General features: G+C 34.9%; 1 protein-coding gene across 2 annotated transcripts in view; it reads left to right on the top strand.

Moving 5' to 3' along the window:
• The window catches only part of LOC106881720 (lysophosphatidylcholine acyltransferase 1), a 95729-nt gene that overhangs the window by 37944 nt on the left and 43797 nt on the right, over window positions 1–13988 (top strand). The window contains exon 3 of one of the 2 annotated variants that reach the window (XM_052966352.1): window positions 3114–3331. The exons of the other annotated variant lie outside the window; for it this stretch is intronic. Coding sequence (XP_052822312.1) covers window positions 3114–3331 — 218 coding nt within the window. The remainder of the gene's footprint in view (window positions 1–3113; window positions 3332–13988) is intronic. 2 annotated transcript variants of the gene reach the window in all.

Raw genomic sequence — 13988 nt, 5'->3', positions numbered from 1 at the left:
ATATATATGTATATGTATATATATGTATATATATATATATATCTGTATATATATATCTATGTATATATTTGTTGTTGGCACTCCGTCCCTTATTACGTCAAGGGTTCCAGTTGATCCGATCAACGGAACAACCTGCTCGTGAAATTAACGTGCAAGTGGCTGAGCATTCCACAGACACGTGTACCGTTAACGTAGTTCTCGGGGATATTCAGCATGACACAGTGTGACAAGGCTGGCCCTTTGAAGTACAGGTACAACAGAAACAGGAAGAAAGAGTGAGAGAAAGTTGTGGTGAAAGAGTACAGCAGGGTTCGCCACCATCCCCTGCCAGAGCTTCGTGGAGCTTTTAGGTGTTTTCACTCAATAAACACTCACAACGCCCAGTCTGGGAATCGAAACCACGATCCTATGACCACGAGTCTGCTGCCCTAACCACTGTGCCATTGCACCTCCACTATGTATATATATATCTATGTATATATATATATCTATGTATATATACATATATCTATGTGTGTATATATATATATATATATATATATATATATATATATAGAGAGAGAGAGAGAGAGAGAGAGAGAGAGATAGATAAAACTTACTTGGAAAAAGATGTGTGGCGTTCGATCATATAATAATATAAATGATATATAAATATATGCATATATCCATACATATATGTACATTCCTACATCTATATGTATACATGCATGCATATATGGGTACAGGACATAAAAAAACGTTAAACACAATGAGAAATGAAAACATAGAAAACGAACTTTTTTTGAACAATGAAAAAAAAACAAACAGAGCAACGAGACATGCAACATAAAGAGCTTACCCCTTCGTCAGTTGTCCCTGTTTCATCTACTCCGTATTTCGAAGGCAAGGACAATACGCGACTTCGTTGAAACAGTACTACCTGCAAAGCAAATTAAATCAAATTTGGGATTTTTTGCGGAGGGTGAAAGTGTTAATAAGAACAGGACAGTGAGATCAAGACAGTAAAAACAAACGGTGAGGGTTGTTGAGCCAAGACGTTAGAAAAATTATTATGAACGTTAGGAGGACGAGCCATGAGAGGAGACAGGAAAAAGCACGTCTTTTCTGTAGGAAGGCAGTGGACCGAAAGAGAGATCCCCTTTCGTCATGGGTCAGCGACGAGAGGGTCAAGGAGGAAGAGTGAGAGAGAGAGTGAACGGTGAAAGGGAGAGAAGAATAGGGAAAGAGTGGGAGAGAAAAACAGAAAGGATGAAGAACAAGAGAGGGAGAGAGATAGACAGAGAAGAGATAGTAGAAGAGTGTGCATCGTAATTATTAATATAAAACTTACTTGGAAAAGGATGCGTGGCATTGGATCATATAATAATATAAATAATATATAAATATATGCATATATCCATACATATATGTATATACCTACATCTATATGTATACATACATGCATATATGGGTACAGGAAATCAAAAAAGATGTTAACACAATGAGAAATGAAAACATAGAAAACGAACATTTTTCGAACAACAAAAAAAAACAAAAACAAGACATGCGACGTAAAGAGTATAACTCTTCGTCAGTTGTCCCTGTTGCATCTACCCCGCTTTTCGAAGGCAAGGACAATACGCGACTTCGTTGAAACAATCCTACCTGCTAAGCAAATTAAATAAAATTTGGGATTTTTTGCAGAGGGTGAAAATGTCAACAAGAAGGGGTATACTCTTTATGTTGCATGTCTCGTTTGTTTGTTTGTTTGTTTTTGATGTGCGCAAAATGTTCGTTTTCTGTTTTCATTTTTATGTTTTCATTTCTCATTGTGTTTAACGTTTTTTTGATGTCCTGTACCCATATATGCACGTATGTATACATATAGATGTAGGTATGTACACATATGTATGGATATATGCATATATATATATATATATATATATATATATATATATATATATATATACACTTACGAAATCATTCTTACTCTTCTTTTTTTTGCTGTGGTTTTGTTTTGTATTTTTTTTGTTTTGTGTGATCTTGTGGCAAATAAAATCATATTAATCTACTTAAAATTTATTTTATGATTTTGTTGATAGATATTTGGTAGCTTTAACCGCTTATAATGAAAATAAGTGTTAAGAATTAAATGATTAAATTTAATCATATCTCCCTGTGATCTTCAGAAAATCACAGATAATTGTCACTTATATTTAAGGCCTACTAATGTACAAATGTAATTTTGTTTGTGATTTCATACTTAAATTGTGTTTGGTTTTAATATTTTCAACTGATATAAAATATGTGCTGATAATTGTTATAAAATTCTAATTTTAATGCTAACATATCTAAACAAAATTTTGCCTATGATAACATTGTGCTAAACTTTGTTTTTTTGTTTTTTTTGTTTTTTTTTCTTAGTTTATATTTAGGTGGTATGATTTAATATATTAACATCAGAGTTAAATTTAATTACAAATTTAAATTTCAACATTTTTATTATGTTATGAAGTATAGTACTGAAATGAAACTTGATGCTTTACCGTATCTAGTTTTGTGTTTCACATTACTATGTTCAAATCCCACTGAGATTTGACTCATCATGCCTGAGTTGATAAAATAAGCATAAGTAATAATATATTGCAGTCATATTAATTGATATTCATTCCTATTTTATTTTCATACAAAAATTATTTTGTGCTTAGAAAAAGACTAGATTTCATCTGAGTTTCATTCAGAGCTTAGGTCATAGCTACTTGGAGTTCAGGAATCTAAGTTAAATATCTGAACCATTAAGGAATGAAAATCAAGAATAATTATATATATTTTCACATAATAGTTAAGAGAAATCATTTATTATGTTAATGCTTTGAATTTATTATGCAAGTTACCGTTCAAAAATTTATGAGCTATATACATTGAAAAATAAATATTTTTTTTCTGTTTTGTAAATTGAAAATGGTGCATATCTATTGTATTGCAGACTTTTAAATTACTTTCACTAATTTAGTAATATATTGCATATTGCATTGATGCATAAATAATGTAATGTAGCAATCTTTACTACAACATCCTGATGCAGATGTCTACTTTTCCTACTATCTCTTACTGACTTTTGGTATATTTTTTAGTGTCCTGCGACCTCTGATTGTGTTCCTATGTCGGGCAGTATTTTTTACCGGAGGATTTCATTGGATTTCTGTGAAAGGATCGAGGGCTCGCACTGAACTGGCTCCAATTATTGCTCTCGCTCCGCATTCCTCCTACTTCGATGCCTTGCCTGTAGTATATCTAAACTTAACAACAGTAGTAGCAAAGTCAGAAGCGGAAACGGTGCCATTTTTTGGAAGTATGCACCTCATTTATATTTTTCTCATGTCACTTGTCACGTAGTTCACTGTAGTTAGATATTGTTACTTTAAAATTCTTTCACATCTTTTTTTTTTATCAAGTGCCAGACTTTTATTTAAGATTAAATGTTGAAGCCTCTTTTGTTTAGAAAAATGAAATGTGTAGGCTTACAAACTGGTGTCTTCAAATTTTCCTTTCAGTTGCCTTTCTAGTATTGTTTAATACGTGTTATGCATGTTTTGCATGGCCATTTAATACATTTGCTTGATGTATTTGCTGCAGTGATAAAAGTTTTAATATTTACCATGCAAAATATTGTTGGGTGCCAGCCAAGTATCATATGAAGAATTAGATCAATATTAGACATTAACTCAAAGAAAAGAACCTGGCATTTTTGTTATTATAAGTTATAACACATTTTTTTAATTATAATTTATAAAAGCTACTTACAACATTCTATCATACAGATAAATATCAATTATCAAGTCATACTACAATTATCCAATTAATGATTAACTTTGCTGAGCCTCAAAGTATTCTGTATGAAAATCAGAAGGGTACTAAGAATTTAATAAATTTTATACAACTTATTTCTTGTAGTTTATACTCCCTGTGGATGTTGCATTGTTTTGGAATCTTTCTTGACTAAGCTGTAAATAATCTGTTTTAATGATTTCCTTTTTTTCTAGATTTCTAAAGCTGTTTAAGTATGCAAATATTTATGTAAATTTTAAATTTGCTGCATTTCATTCTTTATACTACATAGTTTAACATCTTTCTTTTATCTAGTGGATTGTAGATTGTATTGAAACTGAAAGCCTTTTCTTCTTCATTTACAAATTTTTAAGTACATAAAATTTATTCTTTTCAGTTTAAAACATAATTTTTCATGCTTTCTTACCTATTACTATTAAGAAATTCGTTCTTAGACTCAAGGCATCAAAGCTTTTCTTTCAGTTTATCTGTTCATCTATACTGCTATAATGTATTCATTTCAATACTTGTTTTCTTTTTTATGAAAAGGACAACTTTTATTGCCTTAAATTGTATTTTTTATGAGCAGGGCTCTTTATTTCCACTATCTATCTAGAGTATATATACTAATCTAACAGGTTGATGCAGAGTTTCTAGCCATCAAAAGTGCTGTTCCAAAGAGTTATATTTTATTCAAAAAATATTTGGTATAAAAAAGAATGTTAGATATTGAAATATTTTCCCATTATAGCTTGAAATAATTTCTTTTTATACATTCTTTTCAAAATTACTTTTAAATAATTTTCTTTTCAATTCCATTTTGCTGGGGGCTGGAAATACATAGCTGTAGACTTATTCATATAACTTCAGTGGACTGATCCAATCCTAATTTCCGAAATAAGTTGGAATTCAGCTTGCTTCTGTTATTTAAAAATCAAATTCTTTACTGACTAGTATAAGCTTATATTCATTATTGGCTAAAATTATCACACATATGTGCATGCACACACACACACACACACACACACACGTGCATACACACACACACACACACACACACACACACACACACAAATAACTATCATTAAATATCATCCTTATTGTTAATTTCGTATCCATGTTGGTGTGAGCTTTTTTAAAGCAATGTTTTACATAGTTAAATGCTTTTTGTCCTATCAGGACACATTGAAATGAAGTAAGTCGTATGTCATCATCACCATCATCGTTTAATGTCCATTTTCCATGCTGGCATGGGTTGGATGGTTTATCGGAGGTCTGGAGAGCCTGCAGCTGCACTGGGCTCCAGTCTGATCTGGCAGTGTTTCTACAGCTGGATGCCCTTCCTAATGCCAACCACTCCAAGTGTATAGTGGGTGCTTTTTATGTGCCACCAGCACAGGAACCAGTCAGGTGGGCCTGGCATCAACCATGCTCAAATGGTGCATTTTATGTGCCACTGGCTTGGGAGCCAGTCAGTGGGTACTGGCATCAGCCACATTTGGATGGTGCTTTTTACATGCCATCAGCACTGCGGCCAATCAGGCAGTCCTGGCATCAATCACATTTGGAAAGTGCTTTTTATGTGCCACTGGCACGGAAGCCAGTGAGGGGATACTGGCATCGGCCACATTTGGATGATGCCTTTTACGTGCCACCGGAACGGGGGCCAGTTAGGGGTCACTGGACAAAGTTGCAATTTTTGTTTTACTTGTCTCAACAGGTCTTCTCAAGCATATCATATCACCTGGCACATCAAGAGTACTCTTAAAGGCCGGACATCCAACACTGGAATTGGCCATGGATGTGATCTCACTTTAGTTGCCGGGTCTTCTCAATCACAGCATATTTCCAAAGGTATCAGTCTCCTGTCATTGCCTCTGTGAGGCCCATTGTTTGAAGGTCATGCTTCACCATCTCATCCCATCTCTTCCTGGGTCTACCTTTTCCACAAGTTCCTTCCACAGTTAGGAAGTGGCACTTTCTCACACAGATGTCCTCATCCATATGTAACACATGACCATAACAGCGCAGTTGTCTCTCTTGCACACCATATTTGATGCTTCTTATGTCCAACATTTCTTTCAGGGCACTTACACTCTGTTGTGTGTGCACACTGACATTACACATCCAGCAGATGATACTAGCTTCATTTCTTTCAAGCCTACACATGTCCTCAGCAGTCATGGCCCATGTTTCACTCCCATGTAGCATGTCAGTTTGCACACATGCTTCATCCAGTCTACCTTTCATCCTGAGTGAGAGGCCCTTAGTTGCCAGCAGAAGTAGGAGCTCCCTGAACTTTGCCCAGGCTATTCTTATTCAAACCACTGCACTCTCAGAGTAACCACTCCCACTACAGACTTGGTCACCTAGGTAGCGGAAGCTATTTAGTACTTTTAGTTTTACCCCCTGGTATGTGATGGAATCTGTTTTCTGTCCATCTTCAGTGTTTACTGCCCCTGTGCATCTGCCACACACAAAGACTATCTTCCCAGTTAACCTTCCTTCCATATTGCTGCACCTTTTATGTGTCCATAGCTTACACCGGATACATCATATGGAGTTTCTACCCACGCTTTTTCTACAGATCAGGTAGACTATATATATATATATATATATAATATGTGGGCATGCATATTATACTTCGCACCTTAAAATATCTTTTACTACAACCATGGGCCAGCCAAAGATTTGTGAGTGAATTTGGTAAATGGAAGTAATAACAGCTGGTGTTAGGAAGAGCATCCAAGTTGTAAAAACCCTGACAAAACAGACACAGTAGCTTGGAGTAGTCTTCTACCTGGCCATCTCCTGTCAACCATCCTACCCATGCATGCATGGAAGACGAATGTTAAATGATGATGATGATGATGGTGGTGGTGGTGGTGGTGGTGGTGATGATGATATATATATATATGAGTCTATGTTTGTGTCTCGTTCTCTTGACTTTGCATGATAGTCTTACTAGTAGTAACATTCATTTCCAATATTCTGCAAAAATATGACAGGTCATAATGAAATATTACCTTGCTTGGAGGTTTGCAACAAGAATAGTATTTAGCTATAGAAAAATCTGCTTCAATACCCTCTATCCATCTAGAAAAGTGGATTTTTTAATGATGATGGTGATGATATTTGGTAGGTACAGGCATGGTTGTGGGTTTGAGAAATTAGCTTTCTAATCATGTTGATTTAGGGTAGAACCACTCTTTGGCCTTGAGTTGGGGAATGCTTTGTGAGGGAAATTTGGTAGACAGAAAGTGTTCAGAAGCTTATTGTGTGTGTATGTGCATACATGTGTTTCTATCTGCATGACTCTGCATTGATACCACTTGGAGAATGGCAACATTGTTTATGTCCCATAAAAAAAAAAGTCTAGCAGCTTACCAGTTCAATGTGCAAAGATGTAGAATAAAAGTTGCTTGCTTGAAAAACAAGTAAGCATTGGTGTTAGGAAGGGTATTCATTCATAAAATACTTCTTCAAGATGTCTCATTCAGTCATGCTACCATTAAAAAAAGCAGATGTAAAGATGATGAATATTGTTTCTCACTAAGCACATCTTTCTTTTATGCTAAGGATTGAAAGGAATGTTTGGTGTAATGTGTAGGACAAAGGAAAGATGACTAAATGAATATCAGAAAAGACTGGACCTATACGAAATTGTATGATGTTTGAGACAGGAATGGTGACAGTCATTTAGAGAGAGAGAGAGAACAATCCTACATTCTATGAAAAAGATATGTAATTAACATCTCATTTCACACTATTTGCAGCAAGCAAATATTTAACCCTTTAGCATTCAGGTTACTCTGTCAAATGTAATGCTTATTTATTCATATTGTTTTGAATTAATTATGCACCATCTTATAACTTCAAGGTTTTGATGATATGATTGTTTATTTTAGAATGACATTGTAGGTTAGGTATGAGACACCAAATCTAGTCAGCTTAAACATAAAACAGGTAGAATATTTTGGCTAGATACAGCCGATTTACATACTTTACTAAAGGATTAATCATTTTATTAATATTTTCATTTGGCAACACAATGTTTTTTTGATTATATATATTTGTTTCATTTCTTATTTACAAATTTATTTAGTTTTAGTATCTCTTTTTAAGTTCACTAAAAATATTGGATGCGCTTTGTTATTCAGTTCCTGTATTTGTAAATGGCACTAAAGCTAGTTCATATCTGTTGCTAATCCAAAGCTGATGGCAACTGTTACTTAAAGAGAACTATCAACACTGCTAATACTTTGAAAATAAAATGTCTGTATTGTCTTGAAATCTGGATTCATACTATCCCTGGTGCCATATGCTGTGAAAGAAGGTGTAGCATCAAAGTAGCTGTGTAGGAACTATCTAGCTGAAAAGTTTTACATATTAACTCTCTTGTGCATAACCAAATATATATTTTTAGAAGATTTTCTTATGGAACCTTAAACTTAATATAATAAGCAACTTTCAAATTTGGTGATTACCACAACTCAATCTTGTCATTCTAATTTGGAAAGAAAATACTTAATTACAACAGCCTAGTCTTCAAGGGCCAGGTACTTAATTGCTTGCCTAAAAATGTCAGGGATTTAACAAGTTTTTGTTGACATTTAAAAAGTGTAATACCAGATTGCTACGGTTCCCATCCAACCAGCAGTAGCTGCTATTTATATCCTAAACAGTTTCCACTGATGTATTGGTACAACAACTACGTAATCTTATGTAGAAACTAAAATAATGATGAAATAAAACCAAAATATTTTAGATGAGCATAGTGTGAAGATATTTGATGGCATGACTATTTGGAGTGAAACTGACTTTTCTAAACTTCATCCATGGCAGAAATGTTAGCTTATGTATAATCAACCCTTTATCATTTAGATTACTCTGTTAAATGTAAAGCTTATTTATTCACATTTTTAAAATTAATTTTGAATTATTTTGTAACTTCAAGATTTTGGCTGATGTGATTGTTTATTTTTAGAATAGCATTGAGTTGGTGTGAGATGCTGGATCTGACCAGTTTGAACATCACACAGGTTGGATATGGCTGGTTTAAATGCTAATGGGTTAAACTTTAAATGTTCTTGCAACCAAATATTATAACAACAAACTTAGTAAAATTTATTTAGTTGTTTTAATTCAATAATTACAATCTTCGGTTATTTCTTAATGATACATTGTTCAAATGAAATACACACATATTGAAAAATAAGTGATGTGATGGGAACAAATGTAAAGAATTGAGGGGATAACATTAGTAACTAATAATAAGCATGGAAGATTTAAGGAAAATCTGATCAGAACTGCTTATGTAATATCAGATTTTCTCAACAAAAGCTATCCATCCACTTTAAGCTGTTTATGGGTCAAAACGATCTAATTCATTCCTTTGATGAAACTAAATCATAATACAGGGAAATTACAGAAATCGAAAATGTTTGCAATTATTGATAATGCACCATTTTTAGTTGGCAGGAAAAACCCTTTAAGATTACTCTTGTTATAAAATAAACTGTGGGTTTTTAATATTCTGTTTATTGTCAGAGCAGTGGAGATTATACAGTGCTAGACTGGATACTTCACTGAAACTAGTCTGGTATCCATGGATGGATTAGCTTTTCATCTCTTCAGAGTTGATCAAATTATTATCGAAACTAGGTCAATCAAATCAACTATTTCTCTCTTCTCTAAAAATTGGCTCTGTACTAATTAATCAACAGAAAGCAATAAAGATTAATATATGTATGTGTGTAAAATCAAAGTAGATCAATTTTATGTATACTGCATATTGCAGTGGTAAGTTCTTGGTGAACAAAGTCTGCAAGTTGGCATTGATTACCTTTTGGAATTATGTTTATGGGAAAAAGCTGAAATGTCACAACTTCTAATTTCTCCACTACTAAAGTCTCAAGCTTCATGTCTATGCCAAACGGCATTTTATATTATGTCTCACTTTTTTTTTTTTTTTTAAACTCAGTTGACAAAGCTCAGCTAAATTAGACTCAGTCTGCTGAAACAGAAATTCTTCCAGGAAATGAATATCAGCACAAATCAACAAAAGTTTATCAATGTTTCATAATCGAATCAACATGTTGAGCTGATGAGTTTAATGGCTGCAGCAGACATGAACTTACATATTGATTTATCAATTATAATTCTATATTTTATTGAATTTTGTCTTAAACAATTTTGGTAGTTATTTTTGTCAAGCATGTACTTTTCTTACAAGTGTTCTTCATTGTAGAACAGAGGCATAAATGCTTTGTAGATGTCATATAGTGTAGCTAGAATTAGTTTGTAGATTAATGCATTTTTAAAGTAAATAAACTTTAATTTCACTGGCTTCTTTAAAAAAAGGGTTCTAGTATCCCAAAATGTTGAGAACTTTCTTAGTTACAGATTTGTAATCTAATCAAAGTTTAAGTTTAGAATTTCTTTTATCAAACCAATTTGCCAATATTTTGAAATAAATAAAACTTGTTTTTATAAATATATTTCTATCAGAACATTCCCCTTTATTACACTAGAATACATAATTTTCAGCTTTAATAAAATCTCTTCAGTTATATTTAATATTGTTTTACATATTTAATTTCAATAATAATGGTTGGGGGTAAAAAAGTGCTCCAAGAAGTTACTTCAGATAGTTACTTTTATATTAATTATGGATAAGAAAATTAAAACTCTTCAACTTACAAATAAAAACTGCTCATAGAAACAGAAAATATACAATTAGAAAAGGAAGCTTGAAGTTTAGCCTTTAAAAGGACACAGATTAAGAAAATGTAAATAAAGAAAATTCAACTTCTAATGAATAATTAAAATAATGAAGTTCTACCCCAAGGCTTTCTTTTGTTATTTATATTAGGTACTAACATTGGACTACCACAAAGTTATTATCAACAGTATACCTTGAAAATACATAAAATGTAGGACAATATTTAAACAGTGGAATTAAAAAAAAACTATTCTGAACTATTTAATTATGTCCAATAATATGAAGGATCCAGATTGAGTAAATTACATACATGCTACCCAAAATAGGATCATAAACTGTATAGACACCATTGAATATTTGAAGCTTCTTTTTCAAAACAAAAAGTTATAGAATGAACCAGCATAATAAGAAAGTGGGAGAAACTGTTGATCTCAGATTTCTGGAGGCATAGAAAGCAAGAATGAACAACTAGTTTTTCCTTTACTTCTATCATCATCATCATCATCTAACGTCCGCTTTCCATGCTAGCATGGGTTGGATGATTTGACTGAGGACTGGTGAAACCGGATGGCTACACCAGGCTCCAATCTGATTTGGCAGAGTTTCTACAGCTAGATGCCCTTCCTAACGCCAACCAGTCAGAGAGTGTAGTGGGTGCTTTTACGTGCCACCGGCACGAAGGCCAGTCAGGCGGTACTGGCAACGGCCACACTCAAAATAGTGTATTTTATGTGCCACTTGCACAAGAGCCAGTCCAGGGGCACTGGCAACGATCCCGCTCGAAAATCCTTACACATGTCACGGGCACAAGTTCACTCACAAGGTATAACCTGCCCACTCAAGGTGCCACACAGTGAGACAATCCAAAAATATTAATTATATGGTTATGTACATCCATAGTTAAGCTTTAGGCATGAGTATTCTTCTGCACCCCCAAACCAACCTATCTGACCTGTTCTTGTGAGCAAATTTGAATGACTGAAACTGTAGAAGCCTTTTCTCCATGTAGTAGTAGTAGTAGTAGTGTGTGTGTGTGTGTGTGTGTGTGTGTGTGTGTGTGTGTGTGTGTGTGTGTGTGTGTGTGTGTGTGTGTGTGTGTGTGTGTGTGTGTGTGTGCATGCATGTGTGTATGTATAGATGTATATGTGTATCTCTATGTACATACATTTGTATATACATGTGTGTGTATGTATGTACTATACCCCTGTGCCAACAAATGCCTTGCAAGTGGTTTTGTTAAGTGGAAACTGTGAAAGCTCATCAAGTATATGTGTATATATCTTTGTGTTTGCCTTGTACCACACTGTTTGACAACTGGTGTGAGTTTGTTTATGTCCCCATAAATTAGCAGCTTGACAAAAGAGATTGCTACAATAAGTGCCAGACTTCAAAAACAAAGTATTTTGGATTACTTCTTTAGCTTCGCCGTTCAAGGCAGTGCCTTAGTGTGGCACATAGTCCAGTGATTGAAACCAGCAAAAGAACACGTACGTATACACACAATTGGCTCAAAATAAATATGAATGCTGTAATAATGAAACAGTATGTATATAAAATAAGATAAGTGCTTTTGGAGTTAAATAGTATTAAACTCCAAAAAGAATCAGTGAAAAACTTGCACACACATCATGACTTGTAGACAACTAGTTGTTAGCAGTGCATCTTTATTTTGTCAGAAAAACTACTTGTAACCCTCAGACTAGATTATATAAACTTGCATTTCAGAATCATATAACTATACCCATTGATTTATTTATTTTAGTTTCAACAGAGCAAAATTACTTCTGGGTATTTTTGATCTTCCAGCACTTTTACTTTTCTTTTTTTCTCTTTTCTCCTTGTTTAGTTGAGGAGATAAAAAGCAACAAAATTTTGTTGAAAGCTCTGTCAAGTGTGGCATAAATGTGTTTAAGGTCTTGTAATCATTATTTATTCTTGGAACTTCTATAATTTTAATGGGTTCAGGAATGGCTTTCTGCTTAAGAAGCTCACTTTGAAATGGAGCCATGTTCTTTTGGATTCAGCCCCACTGTGTGGCACCTTGGGCAAGTGTCTTCTACTATAACCCCAGGCCAACCAATGCCTTGTGAGTTAATATAGTAGATGAGAACTGTGAAAGTCCATTGTGTATATGGCGATAGGAAGGGCATCCAGCCACTGGAAATCTGCCTCAAAAATCTCCATTTGATCCATGCAAGCATGGAGAATTAGTTGTTAAATGACATATATCTATAGGATAAAAGAACACCCCCCACACCCACACACACACACACACACACACACACACGTCATCATATGCCAAAGAGAAAAACTTGAAGTAGTTGATAGCTTTTGTTACGAAGGTGACCAAGTCAATAGCGTGGGTGGATGGATGCTCAGAGAGCATAGCTGCTAGAATAAGAATAGCCTGGGCAAAGTTCAGAGAGCTTCTAGCTCTCCTGGTAACAAAGAGCCTCTTGCTCACAGTGAAAGGTACACTGTATGATGCATGTGTGCGAACTGCCATGCTACATGATAGTGAAACATGGGCTGTGACTGCTGAGGACGTGTAGGTTTGAAAGAAATGAACCTAGTACGCTTTACTAGATGTGAAATGTCAGTGTGCATACATGACACAGTGTAAGTGCCCTGAGAGAGAAGTTGGACATTAAAAGCATCAGATGTGGTGTGCAAGAGAGGTGACTGCGCTGGTATGATCATGTGTTGCATATGGATGAGGACAGCTGAGTGAAGAAATGTCACACCATAACAGTGTAGGGAGCCTGTGGAAGAGGTAAACCCAAGAAGACATGGGATGAGGTGGTGAAACATGATCTTCAGACGTTGGGCCTCTCAGAGGCAATGGCAAGCAACCAAGACCTTTGGAGATATGCTGTGCTTGAGAAGAACCAGCGAGCCAAGTGAGATCGTAGCTGTTGCTGATGCCAGTGTTGCATAACTAGCTTGTTTAAAAGTACCGTTCAATCATTGGGCAATATGCTGTGCTTGAGAAGACTTGTTGAGTCATGTGAAATCAAAGTTGTGGCTGATGCCAGTGCTGCTTGACTAGCTCCTGTGTTGGTGGCATTTAAAAAGCACCATTCGAACTTGGCTGATGCCAGTTTAGGTGGCACATAAAAAGCACCATTTGAAGGTGGCTGATGCCAGTGCTGCCTGATGGGCTCCCATGCCAGTGGCACATAAACAGCACCATTCAAGTGTGGTCAATGCCAATGCCACCTGACTGGCCTCTGTGCTGGTGGCACGTAAAAAGCACCCACTACACCCTTGGAATGGTTAGTCTTAGGAAGGGCATCCAGATTGGACTGGAGACTGGTGCAGCCTCCTGGCTTGCCAGTCTGCAGTGAAACTGTCCAACCCATGCCATCATGGAAAGCAGATGTTAAATGATGATGATATATATATATATGTATATATATATATATATATATATATATATATATATATATATATATAT

Source organism: Octopus bimaculoides, chromosome 3, assembly GCF_001194135.2.
Source record: "Octopus bimaculoides isolate UCB-OBI-ISO-001 chromosome 3, ASM119413v2, whole genome shotgun sequence".
Classification (NCBI taxonomy): domain Eukaryota; kingdom Metazoa; phylum Mollusca; class Cephalopoda; order Octopoda; family Octopodidae; genus Octopus; species Octopus bimaculoides.
Note: the sequence above shows the minus strand (reverse complement) of the source record. Positions and strands in the feature narration are given on the sequence as shown.